The following is an 18,663-nucleotide window of genomic DNA, read 5'->3' as shown; positions in this document are numbered from 1 at the left end:
AACCTCATGTGGTAATTCTTTGAGTTTATACCAGCTACACTTTTCTCATGTTTAAGTATAAATATTTATTTGTCTGAAATCCTCTTCCTCAAGTCAAAGAAACAAAAATTTAAAATAATAATAAACTAACAGTTATTATATTTTAGGAGGCAGAAATCTCAACGGGAGAGAGGAATATTGGTAGAGAATACCCTAGCACTTACTATTTACTTCACATGCTTTATATAGCTCCCAGTGTAATAGAAATCACAGCTTGTCCTGATGCTCTTTCCACCTATCTAGCAGTTCCCATCTCAGAGCCTTTGTCCTTGCCATTTCCTTTGCCTGGAACGCTCTTCCTCTACATTCCCACAGGGATTCTTCCTCACTTCATTCAAATCTCTGCTCAGATATCACCTCAGAGAACTCTTCTGACCATTGGATCTAAAATAGCACCTCCATCACTTTCAATCTCCTTTATCTGCTTTACTTTTCTGCACAGCATGTATCACTATTCAACATGGTTATGTATTTATTAGCTTGTCTCCCTAACTCGCCAAATGCTGGGACTTTGCTGATATATCTCTGTTAACCGGAAGAACCCCTACTATACAGCAGGATTCCATGTATCTTTGTGGTAGGAGGGAAGAACACAAGTGCTTAAGAATTTGGGGCAACGAGAAGAACATTACAAAAGTGTAACTAGCTATATGAGTTATACTATCACCGAGTAAACTCTCAAAAGAATAGATCTATTTTAAAAACAGTAATTCAGCCCTGACTGGTTTGGCTCAGTGGATAGAGCATCAGCCTGTGGACTCAAGGGTCCCAGGTTCAATTCCGGTCAAGGGCATGTACCTTGGTTGCGGGAACATCCCCAGTAGGGGGTGTGCAGGAGGCAGCTGATCAATGTTTCTCTCTCATCGATGTTTCTAACTCTCTATCCTTCTCCCTTCCTCTCTGTAAAAAATCAATAAAATATATTTTAAAAACAAACAGTAATTCAGAGAAAATTAGTTTTTCCAGTAGAAGTAAGAATTACTTAAAGTGTTCATGTGGGGAAAAACTGAATTAATGAAGTGAAAAGTGGAGACAAAAGTATTACTTTTATTCTTTAACTCCCTATTAATAGTATCAAATAAATTATTTTAAAAGGAAAAACTATTAATTTATACCTCACTGGTAAAACCATGTGGGTATAAGATCATCTCTTTATAAGGGGGAAAAATATAAACGAGGAAAACATGGATGTTTCACACATAAGTGAAGTTCATCTTTCTGAACCAAAATTGTATTTGAATGGAAATCATTCCCAAACAATAAATATCTCAGTAAAGAAAACATTTTAAGTATAATTCCGTCTTTTAATTCATCCTAAGTCACCATGTTAATATTGGTTACTGTATTTTATTATAATGCTGTGATGTTAAGATAATTAAGAAGTTATATTTTAATACCTCTGAACTTCTATACAGGTCTCATTGATTATTTTTTTCTCATAATTGTTCTTCTGTTATCATACTTTATCACTCCCAGGAGATATGCTTCCCATTACTGCCCTAACCCACAACCTGACTCTTCTTCCTGCTGTGTGTTACCTCTGTTATTCTCTGCCCTTCATACTCTTCTTTTCTGCTCTTTGTCATCTTCTCTTCTAATTTTTGTCAACTTGGGCACGAATTGCCATTAGCTTTGGGAAATAAAGCTACTTTCACTCAGTGTACCAGCTACAACTCTTGCAACTAGTAAGCTATGCAACTCTAAAGACTATTTCTCCCATTGTACCACAAAGCTCTCCCATCACCTTTCCCTTACTTTCTTACCTATTGGTGAAGTAATGTTATAAAATGGGAAAATAATAGGGACTTGTTATCAAGTCATCTGTGTTATCTCCACCATCAGCTCCATAACCTCAGATAAAATTATAACCTCTGAGACACACTGTCTATATTTGTAAAATGGGACCTAGCAACATCTGATCTGAGCATAAGCTCTAGGTCGAACGCCAGAATTAGATATTGGCTCAAACACTCCCTAACTATATGACCTTATAAATAGGAATAACACTAGACTTACCTTAAAGAGTTATTGTGATAATTAAATACATATGACGTGCTTTGCACACAGTTCCTGGCATACAGTAAGTATTCAACAAACTATTAACTAACTACTTTATGGATTTCTAGTAAAAGATGAAAACACACTGGAAAATAAATCATGTCTAATAAATTATTTATTGATTAACCCTTGAGAGTGGTAAATTTATAATTAATCATTATATATTTTGACACTTTTCAGCAATCTTTAACTCAGAGTGATTTAGAGGTTTCTGGTTTTGTTTTTGAACCATAAGTCACTGAGGTTAAAAGATATCATATACCTACCCAATAATTAAAAAATTACATAGATCAGTGGTTCTCAACCTTCCTAATGGCGCAACCCTTTAATACAGTTCCTCATGTTGTGGTGACCCCAACCATAAAATAATTTTCGCTGCTACTTCATAACTGTAATTTTGCTACTGTTATGAATCATAATGTAAATATCTGATATGCAGGATGTATTTTCATCATTGTTACAAATTGAACATAATTAAAGCATAGTGATTAATCACAAAAACAATATGTAATTATACATGTGTTTTCCAATGGTCTTAGGCGACCCCGGTGAAAGGGTCGTTCAACTCCCAAAGGGGTCGCGACCCACAGGTTGAGAACCGCTGAGACATAGATAATTACACTAAATTTACTATGAATGAATGTCAGATAAATTCACTCATTTTTAGAGAATTCAAAAGCTTATGACTGTGAAATAATTTTACTCCAGCTCATTTTGATTTTTTCTTAGCAATACAAGGGTAGGCAAAAGTAGGGTTATAGTTATTTGCATAAAAAATACCATAATTAATAAATAATAATACAGGAATAAACTCACGTTTCACATACTCACAACTGTAAACCTTCCTTTGCCCATCCCTGTATTTTTCTAAATTTTCAAAATGTGTGACATATTCTTTGTATTCTATTTGACCCTTCTGTCATCATGTTCTTATTTGTCAAATAGAAGTATGTGACTTTGCTACCCTTTAATACTGTTGTAGGTAGCAACCAGTGCTTACAAATTTTTAAGTTATCAAAGCACAGTGTCTCACAGCATAGGAGATCATTAGAAATGACCTCTTAATTATGATTATATTCTGAAGTCTACTTAAAATAGCTAGTAATCACAAATAATCTGACTCAAATTTTCTAAAAACACATTAAATATCTACCATAAGAGTAATTTAGAACTTGTTATGTAATTTTGCCCATCACAGAGTAAAGCTTTTTTCTTCGACTGATCACAAGTCATCAAACTGATTACCCAGTTTGCTGCCATTCTTAGGGTAACCTTTATTAATTTTTTTCAGGATACTGAAGAAACATACACATAAACACCATACTTTTTCCTCTCCTCCAAATGATTATTTTCCACTTACCTTGCCACTGATGATTTCTTCTACTCGCTCTTGGGGTGTCTGTCCAGCTTTCTGCCTCACCAAAACATATACTAAATTCACCTTCGGACAAGACCTCAGCAACTTCTCCAGAAGTACCTTTCCTAGGAAACCGGTAGCTCCAGTGAGGAGAACATTCTTGCCTTCATAGTATTCTGGGATTGAAACCATTCTGATCCTAAAGAAAACACAAGTAAGCATCAATTCAAAGATTTATGTTCACTCTTATGTACTAAAATCTCTTGGTATTCAAATAAATATTTTAAAGGACAGGCAAAAATCAAAGTTGAGTGTTAACAAAAGGAGACCTTAACCTCTGGTTCATTGTAGTAAGGTGGAAAATAAGGAACCACAAATATGGCTTCTAATCCCTGTGTTTTCCCCCTGGATCACCTCAGACAAGTCACTCCTCTGGGCCTGGGTTTCTTTAGTACAATTTGTACTAGATGGCTTATAAAAAGTTCTTCCAGCAATAAGAACTCAAATCTTCATTTAAACCTCAGTTAAACCCAAACACGAATGAATGGTGTCTCTCTGTCTCCAAAAGGATTTATAACACCAAATAGAGGTCAGCAGCAAGACTCAATTGCCCAGCTTGTATAACATCGCCAGGTGTCATATTCACCTATCAACCCCAGTTGAAACAAGAAGAGGTAACACCAAGTCTTTTTTCCTACATCTCTACAGTGACAATATATCCAAATGGTGCTTCAATCTCCCTTTTAAAAAAGCCATAGTAGAACATATGAGCTGACTTATCATCTTTATCAAAATTCTACTGAAACAGCAGAAAAGACAGTATGCTAAGAGAATGAACAAAGAAAAGAACCATGAAAATGGGGGGGGGGAAACATGAGATGCAGAAGGATTCATGCAGTATGTCACTATGCAAAGCTCAAACACATTCAAAACAATGCTCTTTATTGTTTAGAAATACACACAATATTAATAGATGCATGAGAGGGAGTGTAATACAATCAGAGAAAAGAATAAGGAGCTTCAATTGTACTTATTTTTTATTTAAGCTGTGGGGTAGATACATGTGTTTTATGTCCAAACTTTTCCTAACTGTAAGAAAATTCATGATAATCTGAAAATAAGAAATAGACCCATCAACAAGCAGGAAGGAAGGAAGGAAGGAAGGGAGGAAATGGAAAGGAAGGGGAAGGGTCAGGGAAAAGAATGGAATACAAGGGAAGGAAAGGGGAAAAAAGATAGGGAAGAATTTCTAACAGAAACATGAGACTAATTGGCTAAAGCTGTAGCAGAAGAAATAACAAACTGACCAAAACAAGCATACGCAAGGACTAGAAGGAAGCAAGAGCTGTCCCAACCCCCTAAACGCAAAACACCAAACAAAGGAAAAGAAGTTGAATTAAGGGAAATCAATGTATTACAAGTTGCTAACAAAACAGCAAAACCACTCATGACAGTCTTACTTCCTGTATAAACTTTGGTTCCTCAGGCTTAGTATCCAGATCTGCGGAGAAGAGGATCCAGCATGGGGGTGCTAAGGATAAAAGAGAAGTAGGGCTGAGCTTCAGGTTGTTTCAAACATCCGCAAATGGAAGGTGGGGGATCAGAAAAGGAAACAAACACAACCAAAAGAAAAAGTCTTCATAGCACTGGAGCCCCAGAATAAGGTTTAGGTCCCCAGTCTAACTGGCTGCTACTAGCCCTTAAAACAAACTCATGCAGAGCTCTCAATCAGTAATTCCATTTGGAGAAAAGTTCTTTTGGAAAAACAGATCTCAAAACACTGAGAAGAAGCCAATGTCAGCTACCAAAACCAACCATTGTAAATATGAGCAGATAACCAAATATCACCAGTTATCTATGAAGTACTTACAAAATAAGATGGACCAAAATGAAAAGCAATAGAATCAACCACAAAGGAAACTAAGGTAATGAAAATTTTAAAGAGAGTTTAAATTCTAATAAATATCCTCTAAGCCACTCACAAGAACATTTGGATCCATAAAATAACAAACCACTATGAAAAAGGAACAAGAAATAAGACAGCACTTGGAAATCAGAAATTCAGTTGTACAAAGAAAATCCAATAAATATACACAAACTATTAGAATTATCAAGTGAATTTAAGGTCCCTAGATACAAGGTTTACACAGAAAAAAAAAAGTATTTCTGTCTCCCAGCAACACACAGAAAACAAAGTAAAAAACATACAGACAACTATACTGCCAATAATACTATTCAAAACACACAAAAAAAAAATTATAGAAAATAGCAAGTATAGATGAGGATGTAGAAAAACTGGAACCCGTGCCGAAACCGGTTTGGCTCAGTGGATAGAGCCCCGGCCTGCGGACTGAAAGGTCCCAGGTTCGATTCCGGTCAAGGGCATGTACCTGGGTTGCGGGCACATCCCCAGTAGGAGATGTGCGGGAGGCAGCTGATCGATGTTTCTCTCTCATCGATGTTTCTAACTCTCTATCTCTCTCCCTTCCTCTCTGTAAAAAAAATCAATAAAATATATTAAAAAAAAACAAAAAAAACTGGAACCCGTGAACATTGCTGGTAGGGATGTAAAATGGTTCAGCTGCTATGGGAGTTTGGCGCTTTCTCAAAAAATTAAACACAATTGTATTACCCTGCAATTTTACTCCTAGGTTTGCAAAAGAACTGCAAACAGATCCTCAAAAAAGGACACATATGGGAATATTTGTAACAGCACTGTTCACAACAGACATTTATCTTGTTTGGTTCTTTAGTTTCCTCTTCTCTAAAATAGAGTCAGCACACCCACCTGCCCTCTTCACTTTAGAGCATTTGCATGAGGACTAAATTTAACAACACATAAAAGACTGGGCACATAATTACATTTCCTTATTCCTCTTCCCTCAATATCTCTGACAGTGATTCTGTCTGATCCCTAGGTAGTCAGTCTAATCTTTAATATTTCAGTCTAAAATCTTTAATGGTCCTTTTCTTCTAGAATCATTTACTTATGAGTATAATTTTTAGACTAGGAAAAAAATAGACTAATAGCTATTTTATCTCTGGATACATATTGGTATGTTCACATGCACATTTACACATTTTTAATTTTTATTTTTTAAAAAATATTTCAAATATATTTTATTGATTTTTTTACAGAGAGGAAGGGAGAGGGATAGAGAGTTAGAAACATCGATGAGAGAGAAACACTGATCAGCTGCCTCCTGCACACCCCCTACTGGGGATGTGCCCGCAACCAAGGTACATGCCCTTGACCGGAATCGAACCTGGGACCCTTCAGTCCACAGGCCAACGCTCTATCCATTGAGCCAAACCAGTTAGGGCTATTTTTATATATTTTTTAATATATTTTTATTGATTTCAGAGAGGAGGGGAAAGGGAGAGAGAGATAGAAACATCAATGATGAGAGAGAATCATTGATTGGCTGCCTCCTGCACACCCCCTACTGGGAAATCAAGCCCCCAACCTGGGCATATGCCCTTGACCGGAATCAAAACCTGGGACCCTTCAGTACACAGGTCGATGCTCTATCCACAGAGCCAAACCAGCTAGGGATACCCATTTATTAATTTTTGGAAAGAAATTAATGACTTCAGTAGAAGCAGGCTTAAACCAAATTCTGAGGGTTGACAAAACAATTGATGAGTGATACCTAATAACTAGCTGAAAGAAGGGCATGCTAAAGTCTCAGCATAGCTTTATTAAGAACAATATACCCAGGTAATCCCTCTACCATAGCGGTCTCAAACTTGTACATGGTGGTATAAAACTGGAGCTCTCCTAACATTACCAGTACAATGGAAATGGGTATAGTCATTTTGAAAAACTGGTAGATGTGAAGAACAAGAAAATTCATAGAGGTATTATTTGTAACACCCTGAAAGTGGAAAAAATTCAAATATCCATCAAAGATAAAATGGATAAATAATGGCATACTTTACAGAAAAATTCTACACAGCAATGAAGAAATGAGTTCTCAAATTTTAGCCAAAGAACACAGATGCAAAAAGATACATCTAGTGTGATTCCATTTACATAAACTTCAAAGAAAAGCAAATTAATCTAGGTGTCAGAAGTTACAATAGTGGTTACCTCTGGGGAGGAGGGTGGAACACTAGTGAGTTCTAATATTTTCTACTTCTTGACCTGTCTCTGATAACATGAGTGAGTTCACTTCATGATTATCCACTGGTTAAGCTGTACTTGCATTAGACTTCCCTGCATTAGACTTCAAAGAAAGTTTAAGATGCTCTTTCCTACACAGACACACAAAGCCTTGGGATTATCCAGTTGCTTCCTGTGATATTGTAATTTATAATAAAAAATATTTATTTGGTATTCACCCCACCCATTCCTGGCTCACAGCCCCTAAAATCTTTGGAATTTCCTAAGTCAAGAAAGCAAACAAAACAGGTATCTCCTGTATGCTAATGAGGTGACAATTGGACCCTACCCAAGGGTGGAGGCTAGTTGCAATAGGAACCAACCATGTGGTCAGAGGATTGGAATTTTTAGCCCCACCCCCTGAAATCCCAGGAGGGGAGAGAGGCTTGAGGTTAGCCAATGACTTAATCAATCATGATTATGTAATAAAAACCCAAAAGGGCAGCTCATCACCCCCTTTTGGAGAGCTTCTACACTGGGGAGCTAGAACTATTCCATGTGCCATTTGTACTGTGCCCCAAGCTATACAAAGTCAGAAACTCCTTTGTTCGGGGCCTCACCTTATGTATCTCTTCATCTGGCTGTTGATTTGTATCCTTGAATATCCTTTGGAATAAATCGGTAAACTATTAAGTAAATGGATTTTCTTGAGTTCTGTGAGCCTTCTAGCAAATTAATTGAACCCAAGGAGGGGGTTGCAGGAATCTCTGATTTACAGCCATTCAGTCACAAGAACAAGTAACAATCTAGACTTACAATTTGCATCTTAAGATGAAAGGGTAATTAGAACATCAAATGTGTAGCCCGTAAATCAGAAGTAAGGTAACAACCTGAGCTTGTGACGGGCATCTGGGGAATTTGATGCTATTTCCAGGTAGATAGTGTCAGAATTGAGTTGACTTCTTGGACACCCTGCTACTGTCTGAGTATTGCTTGTTGGAGCCCATACATATACTTTGGAATTGGGTCTAGGAACCCTTTCCACTTTTATACCACAACAGCAGAGTTGAGTAGTCACAACAGAGACATTATAGCCCACAAAGTCTAAAGTATTTACTGTCTGGTCCTTTACAGAAAAAGTTTGTGGACCCCTGGCCTAGACCAAGATCCTGAGTTTCTGCCCCAGGTCCTGGTTTAATATTCTGTTTCCCCAGTGAGCCTTGACCATGGATTTGAATGCTATTCCTCCTGGTTGAACTTCTCACAATCTGACTAGCTCTCATCAGTTTCCTCTCCCCAGACCTGTCCCTAAACCTAAAGCCTCTACTTAGAAATTATGTTTAAACTCTAATAAATTCTGGATCCTCGGGAACCCTATGGAAATGAAACATTCTAGTGACAAATAAAGCCATATCCATACCAGTTCCTCCAGGCACAAAAAACCCACACTTCAAATATGTTTAACAGTCTAATTTAGAACCAAGTTCATGAGACCCCAATCCCTGCAAAAATACCCTCTTTAAGAGGTTACAGCCTTTTAGGCCAGGTGAATCCCTCTACTAGCATTTCCCTAACTTTAATGTTCACACAAATTAAAAACACAGATGATATCTCTAGCCAGTTTGGCTCAGTGGATAGAGTGTCAGCCTACGGACTCAAGGGTCCCAGGTTCGATTCCGGTCAAGGGCATGTACTTGGTTACAGGCACATCCCCAGTAGGGAGTGTGCAGGAGGCAGCTGATCGATGTTTCTAACTCTCTATCCTTCTCCTTCCTCTCTGTAAAAAAAATCAATAAAATATGTATTTTTAAAAAATTAAAAATAAAACACAGATGATAATTCAATAGAGCACACACTAGTAAGATTCTACTAGACAGCTCAGCCAGAGTGGCTCACTTGGTTGAACATTGTCCTGTGCACCAAAAAGTTGCCACTTCGATCCCCAGTTGGGGAGCATGTGAAGGGCAACTGACAGATGTCTGTCTGTCTGTCTGTCTCTGTGTGTGTGTGTGTGTGTGTGTGTGTGTGTGTGTGTGTGTGTGTCTGTCTCTCTTCCCCCCTTCTTCTCTCTAAGCACATCTTTGGGTGAGGATTAGATCACTGTCAACTATTAGCTAGCTCACCACTGAGGCCCAGCTTCCTGAGTGCCAAGACTATTTAATAATCTACTTTACTTAACAAATGAAAAGGAACAACAAAAAATACCAGGAATATTCCACTTTTCATGTACACACACACACACCTTTACATTATATACCTATGGTCTCTAATATAAAATGCAAATATTCCAAAATGCTATAACTGGCCAGAAAAGGAAGTATATCATGTCAAAGAGAAAGGGCCAATTCTGTTAACATATAAAGAGCATTTGTAATCTAATAAAAAAAGACCAAAAATTAATTAGATTGGCAAAAGATAAATAGAAAGTAAACAGGAGAACCAAGATGGCGGCATAGGTTAACGCCGGAGTTTGCTGCCTTGAACAACTACTTCAAAAGTGAAACTAAAAGACGGAACGGACATCACCCAGAACCACAGGAACGCTGGCTGAGTGGAAGTCCTACAACTAGGAGGAAAGAGAAACGCATACGGACACTCAGAGGAGGCGCAGTGCTGAAGTCAAATTCTGAGGTGCGGAGTGCGCAGAGCGGGCTGACAGCGGAGGGCGTGGTTGGCGTTTTCAATCGGGAGGGAGTCGCAGACTCTGAGCTCCAGATACCGGCGAGTCTCTAGGGACCCTGACTCAAACGGGAGAAGCGGGACTGTCTGGCTTTGGTCAGAGCGAGTGCAGCTTTCTCTCCGAGCTTTGCAGCGGGTGCTGGGACTCAGAGAGGCAGAGCCCCTGGGGACAGGACTGAGAGCCGCCATAACTGCTCTCTCCAGCCCACCCTGTTGATCCTGTGCGACCCCCCCTGCCCAAGCCCTGCACACAGGCATTTGCCGGATAGCCTCAGGCAAAGGCTAGATTAGCACCTCCCTAGAGGACAGAAGTTCTCTCACTGCAGACACAGCTGATTCTCATAGCCACTTGGCCTGGAGGTCAAACACTCCCTGGTATTAGCTACAACAATCAAGGTTTAACTATAAGACTGCGCACAAAGACCACTAGGGGGTGCACCAAGGAAGCATAACAAAATGCAGAGACAAAGAAACAGGACAAAATTGTCAATGGAAGATACAGAGTTCAGAACCACACTTTTAAGGTCTCTCAAGAACTGTTTAGAAGCCGCCAATAAACTTAATGAGATCTACAAGAAAACTAATGAGACCCTCGATCTTATATTGGGGAACCAACTAGAAATTAAGCATACACGGACTGAAATAAAGAATATTATACAGACTCCTGACAGCAGACCAGAGGAGCGCAAGAATCAAGTCAATGATTTGAAATGCGAGGAAGCAAAAAACACCCAACCGGAAAAGCAAAATGAAAAAAGAATCCAAAAATGCGAGGATAGTGTAAGGAGCCTCTGGGACAGCTTCAAGCGTACCAACATCAGAATTATAGGGGTGCCAGAAGATGAGAGAGAGCAAGATATTGAAAACCTATTTGAAGAAATAATGACAGAAAACTTCCCCCACCTGGTCAAAGAAATAGACTTACAGGTCCAAGAAGCGCAGAGAACCCCAAACAAAAGGAATCCAAAGAGGACCACACCAAGACACATCATAATTAAAATGCCAAGAGCAAAAGATAAAGAGAGAATCTTAAAAACAGCAAGAGAAAGAAACTCAGTTACCTACAAGGAAATACCCATACGACTGTCAGCTGATTTCTCAACAGAAACTTTGCAGGCCAGAAGGGAGTGGCAAGAAATAGTCAAAGTGATGAATACCAAGAACCTACATCCAAGATTACTTTATCCAGCAAAGCTATCATTCAGAATTGAAGGTCAGATAAAGAGCTTCACAGATAAGAAAAAGCTAAAGGACTTCATCATCACCAAACTAGTATTATATGAAATGCTGAAAGGTATCCTTTAAGAAGAGGAAGAAGAAGAAGGTAAAGATACAAATTATGAACAACAAATACACATCTATCAACAAGTGAACCTGAAAATCAAGTGAATAATCTGATGAACAGAATGAACTGGTGATTATAATAGAATCAGGGACATAGAAAGGGAATGGACTGACTATTCTTGGAGGGGAAAGGGGTGTGGGAGATGCGGGAAGAGACTGGACAAAAATCGTGCACCTATGGATGAGGACAGTGGGTGGGGAGTGAGGGGGGAGGGTGGGGCGGGAACTGGGAGGAGGGGAGTTATGGGGGGGAAAAAGAGGAACAAATGTAATAATCTGAACAATAAAGATTTAATTAAAAAAAAAAAGAAAGTAAACAGAAAAAAATCTACAAATGGCTCTTAATCATTGGTAAAAAACTCAACCTGACTCATTCAGAAAAATGCAAATTAAAAGTACAAGATTTATTTTTTCACTTAATGAGACTTACAAAGACCAAAAAAATGATAAATGTACATAGGGACTAGAGACTTATATTGCTAGTAGGGCTACAAATTAGCACAACCTGTATGGAGATGGTGTATGGCAGGTAAGACAGAGGTGTGTGGGGCGGGGGCGGGGAGAAGGGGGCGGGGCGGGGGCGGGGGGGGGGGGGGGGGGGGGGTCTGACAACACCTACCAAATTTTAAATCCCCACTATCTTTGACCTTGCCATTCTTTGTTGTTGTTTTTGTTTTCACCCTGCAATTCTATTTCTAAAAATTCATCCTGAAGCTAATCTTTCATATGTGCAAAATAATGTGCTCATTACAACATTAATAGCAAAAGACTGAAAACCTAAATGTCCACAAATAGGAGATTGAGCAAACAAAACTGGCATATTCCTATAAAGGTATATATACTCTGCTTCTAAAAAAAAGAATGAGGTGGTTTAACATATATTGTTATAGAATAATATTCATGTTAATTTTAAAGCCAAGATGTAATAATGTCTGATAATACCACCTTTTATGGAAAAGAAAAAGAAATAAATACATAGATTATTTTTGACCAAAAAAAAAATGGAGAGGGAAATGGATGACTGGGGTACAGAGATAAGAGGCAGTTACTCTTCATTAAATATCCTTTTGCACATTTTTAAATTATATACTATGTGCATGTAGTATACATTTTTAAAAACCACTATTTTTATTAAGTAGAAAAATCAGAGGCTACCAAAAAAAAAATATTTAAAAGAACAAATGTCCCCCTCAATGAACCAGTCTGCACTTTTCTTTTGTCTTCTAATAATTTACAAACTCATTTTCATCTGTTTTTAGAAAAAAAAATTGACAAATCATTTTAAAAGTGAAAATAAGTCCTGGCTGGTTTGGCTCAGAGGATAGAGCATCAACCTGCAGACTGAAGGATCCCAGGTTCAATTCCAGTCAAGAGCACATTCCCGGTTGCAGACTCCATCCCCAGTACAGGGCATGCAAGACACAGCCAATCAATGACTCTCATGATTGATGTTTCTCTCTCTCTCTTCCTCTCCCTTCCACTCTGAAATCAATAAAAATATATTTAAAAAATAAATAAAGAAAGAAGACATGGAAAAAATTTAAAAAAATAAATAAAAGTGAAAATAAAATACTAGCATTGTGTTAAGAAAAAGGGTATATCTTCTGCTAATCTTTGTTACTTAAATTTTCATTCCATTTATTAGATGAAAAATCTACTAAATTAAAAACCAGATGATTACCTAACTATTACACTGTTGATGAACAGAATTCTAACAGGCTGATTTTCTAAATGGAATATGAGAAATTCATCCCCCTTCAAGCTAACATTGATCTTGAGATCAGATGCCCCTCCTTAGAGATCCCCTGTGTTCAACATGTTCACTAAGCAGTCAAGTACATACAACTACCAAATACAATTTTGTAGTGAAATATAGACTTGCTCTACCTATATGTTTCTTTCTGTACCAATATACATTGAATACAAACAGTAAAACCTGAAAATGGCATTTGTAAGGACTCTTGGGCCCGTTTTAGCTGCTACAAAATTTCCACCACCTACAGCTATTGGTCCATTTTGTAGTCTTCCTATGAAAAACAGGTTCCTGCCCTGGCCAGTGTGGCTCAGTTGGTTGTGTGTGTACCAATTCCCAATCAGGGCCCAGGTTTCGGTCCAGTCCCCATTTGGGGTACATCGATGTTTCTCTCTCTCTCTCCCTAAAATCAATAAAAACATATATATTTTTACAAAGACAGGTTATTCTGTGTCTTCACCATGTACACAAAGTCAAAACCTACCAATGGAGAGAGTGGGAAGGGCAAATGGACAAGAATAAGATATTTCATCTAGCTTTTCATTGGGAGTCACTGATTGATTCCCAATCAGGAGCAATTCTTCCTCGTTTAACACAGCCACATCTAATGCTGTTTTGTCTCACTGTCCTACACTTCTAAGCTGGAGAACCACTTGGCAAATCTGAAGGAAATTCAAGCAGCAAATAGATAGCTGAGCTAAATGGTCTTTTAATATTCCTTGGATTCCATTACTGAAAAGTCAAAGAGGGAAAAAAAAAAAACTTCAAATATCCTTAAAAGAAAATAATTCCAAAATCTCCTAAACCAAAAGTTGGCAAAAATTTTTGTGAAGGGTCAAGGTAGTAAGTATTCAGCTTTGTGGCCCATACAATCTTAGTAACAACTACTCAGTTCTGACATTTGAGGCACAAAATCAGCCATGGACAAAAAGTAATCAAATGAGTATGGCTGTATTTCAATAAAACTTTATTCAGAAGAACAGAAAGACAATTTGCAGGATATAATATGCCAACCCTTTTCTAAATAACGACTTGCAATATTCCATATTTGGAAAATGAACTACAAATGAGAAAGGCATCAATAGGAAACCAGTACAGTCTAAAAATTTATTGGCTATGATTTCAGTATTACTAGAGTTACTGTGTATATCATTGTAAAATGAACAGTAAATACTTGTTTGATATAATAGCTTCAAAAATGAACCAACATTTGTGAATGCCAGGATTCAGAAATATGGATATGCCACAGACTAGACGCAAAATGGAGGAGACATGACCTGTAGCCTTTTCAAGGTGTATAAAAAAAAATCTGTGTTTTCAAAGGAAAGCCCATTAAGATAAGATGTTCAGGGGTGAGGCTTGGACAATATTATTTTGGAGAAAAAGTTACAAATCAAGAAGAGCACAGAATATAATCCTGTCACAAACTCAAAAAACCTAGACCACTACCCTATTAAAAAAAATCTTGATACAGTAATTTAAAAAAACCCCCACAGAATTTAAAGAGGTCAAAAGCTAACTCAACACTCTGGCAAGATATAAAGGTCTGTTTATATACTGAATACAAGTCTAAAAGAACCTAGATTACTCTTCTCTACAGGCGTGTATGTTATTTACAATTTTATAAACTGTAAATTTATATTTACAAAGATGAGATATGAGATATGGGTGGAAATATAGACACATGGTAAATAGCAAATAAATATGAAAATTCCCCAAAAAACTGCATTGACCATGAAGGAATTCTATATACATATACCTATGCTTCCTCACTCTCCCACCTTCCCCCATATATTTTTCCACTAAAAGGGAAATGGGGATTAGGAATCTCTAATCAATGGAAATTAATAACTGTCTAATCCAGAAGTTCATGAACAAATAGGGTGTGTGTCCAGGAACATGTTAAAGTTTCATCCAAAACATTATTGTGTTTGCATGTATTTATATGTGTGTGTACAAATGTGCACACAATGCATACCTCACTATCTTTTTCTAGAGGAAGAATCCACTGCTTTTATCAGATTCTCAAAGGGGTCAATGAGCCTAAACCAGGGGTGGGCAAACTTTTTGACTCGAGGGCCACAATGGGTTCTTAAACTGGACCGGAGGGCTGGAACAAAAGCATGGATGGAGTGTTTGTGTGAACTAATATAAATTCAAAGTAAACATCATTACATAAAAGGGTACGGTCTTTTTTTTTTTTTAGTTTTATTCATTTCAAACGGGCCGGACCCGGCCCACGGGCCGTAGTTTGCCCACGGCTGGCCTAAACAGTTTAAAATTACTATCAAATTTTATGTGTATTATTTATGCACACTGGAGCAAAGGGAGACTTAACATGAAGAGAACAGAGCCTCATGGTCACTAATTAAAAACCCCATTCACATCTAATATGGAGTAAAAATGTGTAAATGGTTAAAACATAATTATACACTCTCCCTTGAGGCCTGTTTTGGATTGAACTGTGTTCCCCCTAAAAAGATATATTGAAATACTAAACCCTAATACCTCAGAATGGGACTTTATTTAGAAATAGGAGCTTTGAAGATGTAATTAGTTAAGGTAAATGATGTCACACTAGAGTAGGTGTCACACTAGACACATTTCTGTGTCTTCACATGGCCCATTTATAAGGACTAGAGTAGGTGTCCTTATAAATGGGCCATGTGAAGACACAGAAATGCACAGGGAGAATTTCATGTGACAGCAAAAGCACATGTTTTAGGCAGAAATTGGGAGTTATACAGCTACAGGCCAAGGAATGCCAAATTTACCAACAAAAAAAGGTAGGAAGAGGCAAGGAATGATTCCCTTACAGGTTTCAAAGGGAGCATCGATTTTTTACTTCTAGCCTCCAAAACTGTGGAACAATAAATTTGTTGTTTTTAGCTACCCACTTTGTTACAGCAACCCTAGGGAACTATCAGAAGGCCAAATATCCTAGTAACTAAAAGGAAGGCACAGAGCAAAAGGCCTTCTAAAGATGATGCATATGCTCTCATGACACAGTAAATACACATGACAGAGTTTCAGTTACCAAAAAGCCCTCTTACTAAAGACGTAAGATGGAATGGCTTTTCCAAATGGGTATAGAAAAGAATGGTAGAGAAAAGTTTATATAAAAAGGTAGAAAATCAAAATAAGGTTATGTTCAGATTCCAGAACAAATCATTGGGGTGTATTCCTAACTGCACACCTGTATACTGTCAAATCTCAGTACACAGTAACAGATTCAGAAAATGAAGTGTTCTGATTATCTACTACTATATACCAAAATCACTCTAAAACTCAGTGTCTTAAAATAACAATCATTTTTCTTCCTCAAAATATCTGTGCATTAGAATTTGGGAAGGGCTTGACTAAGCAGTTCTAGCTGATCCTAGATCAGGGGTGGGCAAACTTTTTGACTCGAGGGCCACAATGGGTTCTTAAACTGGACCGGAGGGCCGGAACAAAAGCATGGATGGAGTGTTTGTGTGAACTAATATAAATTCAAAGTAAACATCATTACATAAAAGGGTACGGTCTTTTTTTTTTTTTTTTAGTTTTATTCATTTCAAACGGGCCGGATTCGGCCCGTGGGCCGTAGTTTGCCCAGATCCTCTTGGGATGATTTCTCTACATGAGGTAGTTTTTGTGTTTCCCTATGAGGATCTCAGGCTAGACTGCTTACAAAGCTGCTAAGTGTTTCAAGACCAATATTCTAGTGAGCTAGGTAGAAGCTATTCAAGTCTTTTACTTTCTGACCCTGTTTTGAAAGTCCCACAGTATAACTTCTGCCTTGTTCTATTGGTTACAAATGATTCAAAAGACCACCCAAACTCAAGAGGAGACATAAACCCCACCTCAGAGTAAGAGAAGAGTGAAAGTCACCCTGAGATGGGAGATACTGTTACAACCATCTTTAGAAAATATAATCTGCCACTAAGGGCATGGTGAAGTAACTGCTTGTTACTCTTGAGACTGTCCACCATTTAATCCATGTTATACCTACTTCATGGGGCTAGGGAATGAGTTGTTCCTGACTACATTTTTTAGTCGCCCCAAGTGCCTTTAAAAAAAAAATATGGTCCTATGAGTCTCACAGTTGGAAATGTTTTGCTACCAAATAACCTCATTTACTTAATAAAAACTGTCATCATCCCATGTTCATGTAATTATGAGCTTGTAACCAGTAAGTTACCACTTGGAGTTAACACACTTCTAGACAGAAGAAAACCAACTCATTTTAGTTAGACTATGAAGAGGTCTCACCTTGTAAGTAAGTATATACTTTCTTTTAAGATCTGTGATAGACTCCCATCTGGAGGCATATTGGGAACTATTTGTTTATTGGTTCTAATAACTCCAGAATCTTTAGTGTTTTGATTAAGATGCAACATAAAAGAAAACATCCTCTGAAAGTAAAGTGTAAGCAGCAAATAAAGGGGCAAAATGCAAACTCAAAATGTACAAACTATTTACTGTAGTTTGCTAATAATAATAATGGGTTCCTTTTTTTAAATTAAGGCTTATAAGGCATTTTTTTTTTTTTTTTACAAACAAAAGAATAGCTGTAGCATCTTGGTTAACATTTCTTTTTCAATAAAAGATGCTTGTGTCCAACCCTGTTGTTAGCCCTCATTGAAATAGATATAATGGCCGCTCTGTTTGCCTACACAGACCCTGATACCAGTACTTAACTCTCTGTACCGTATTTTCCTCAATGTCGAAGGTACTTCTTGGTAATAAGTAATCTCAATAGGTTCTTATGGCACTACACAAGTATTTTGTACACTGATGTTGGTCCCTAAGAATGGCACTTTTGCAAGAGTTAAAAATGCCTCTAAGGCCTCATTATTCTGAAAAATATTACATATACACTCAGAATTCCTGAGTGATGTAAAAATCAAATGCAAAGACATCTTAAGAAGTCAAGTTCTACTCCATTAGTGAGAAAATGTCAATTCTATAGCATTAAAATGATCTGCTAACAAGAAAGCAAATTTTTCAGCAATATCCATTTTCCTTCGTGTATGTTTCTGTCCTCAAGGCCTGTACCACTAGGGTAACTTCTCTACTTTGAAGCCTACCGAAGAAAGGCTGTGCTCTTGTTACACAGAGTTTTGTAATAAACTGTCCCTTTGCTGGCAAAACATGGAATCAATGCCATGTTAGGGGACACTAATTTTTCAAAAGTAATTTCATAAGTCACACATGATTCTTTTTTAGACAAACTATTGTACTATAATCTCTCCTTACCATAATAAAAATATTTTCATGCTAAGAAATAAAATTTTTATCCTAATACTTTCAGACTCAGAAAAGTGAAATGCATTTCAGAAATAG

At 37.5% G+C, this 18,663-nt stretch overlaps 1 protein-coding gene across 7 annotated transcripts in view; it reads right to left on the bottom strand.

The window, feature by feature from the left end:
• The window catches only part of FAR1 (fatty acyl-CoA reductase 1), a 69,958-nt gene that overhangs the window by 39,484 nt on the left and 11,811 nt on the right, over window positions 1–18,663 (bottom strand). For 5 of the 7 annotated variants that reach the window (XM_036325475.1, XM_036325478.1, XM_036325474.1 and 2 more), the window contains exon 2: window positions 3,458–3,653. In XM_036325475.1, coding sequence (XP_036181368.1) covers window positions 3,458–3,653 — 196 coding nt within the window. Of the gene's footprint in view, window positions 1–3,457; window positions 3,654–4,914; window positions 4,986–18,663 lie in introns of all 7 variants that reach the window. The other 2 variants (XM_036325480.1, XM_036325476.1) reach the window with 1 other exon arrangement.

The sequence above is a fragment of the Myotis myotis genome, unplaced genomic scaffold (assembly GCF_014108235.1).
Source record: "Myotis myotis isolate mMyoMyo1 unplaced genomic scaffold, mMyoMyo1.p scaffold_m19_p_10, whole genome shotgun sequence".
In the NCBI taxonomy this organism is placed as follows: Eukaryota; Metazoa; Chordata; class Mammalia; order Chiroptera; family Vespertilionidae; genus Myotis; species Myotis myotis.
Note: the sequence above shows the minus strand (reverse complement) of the source record. Positions and strands in the feature narration are given on the sequence as shown.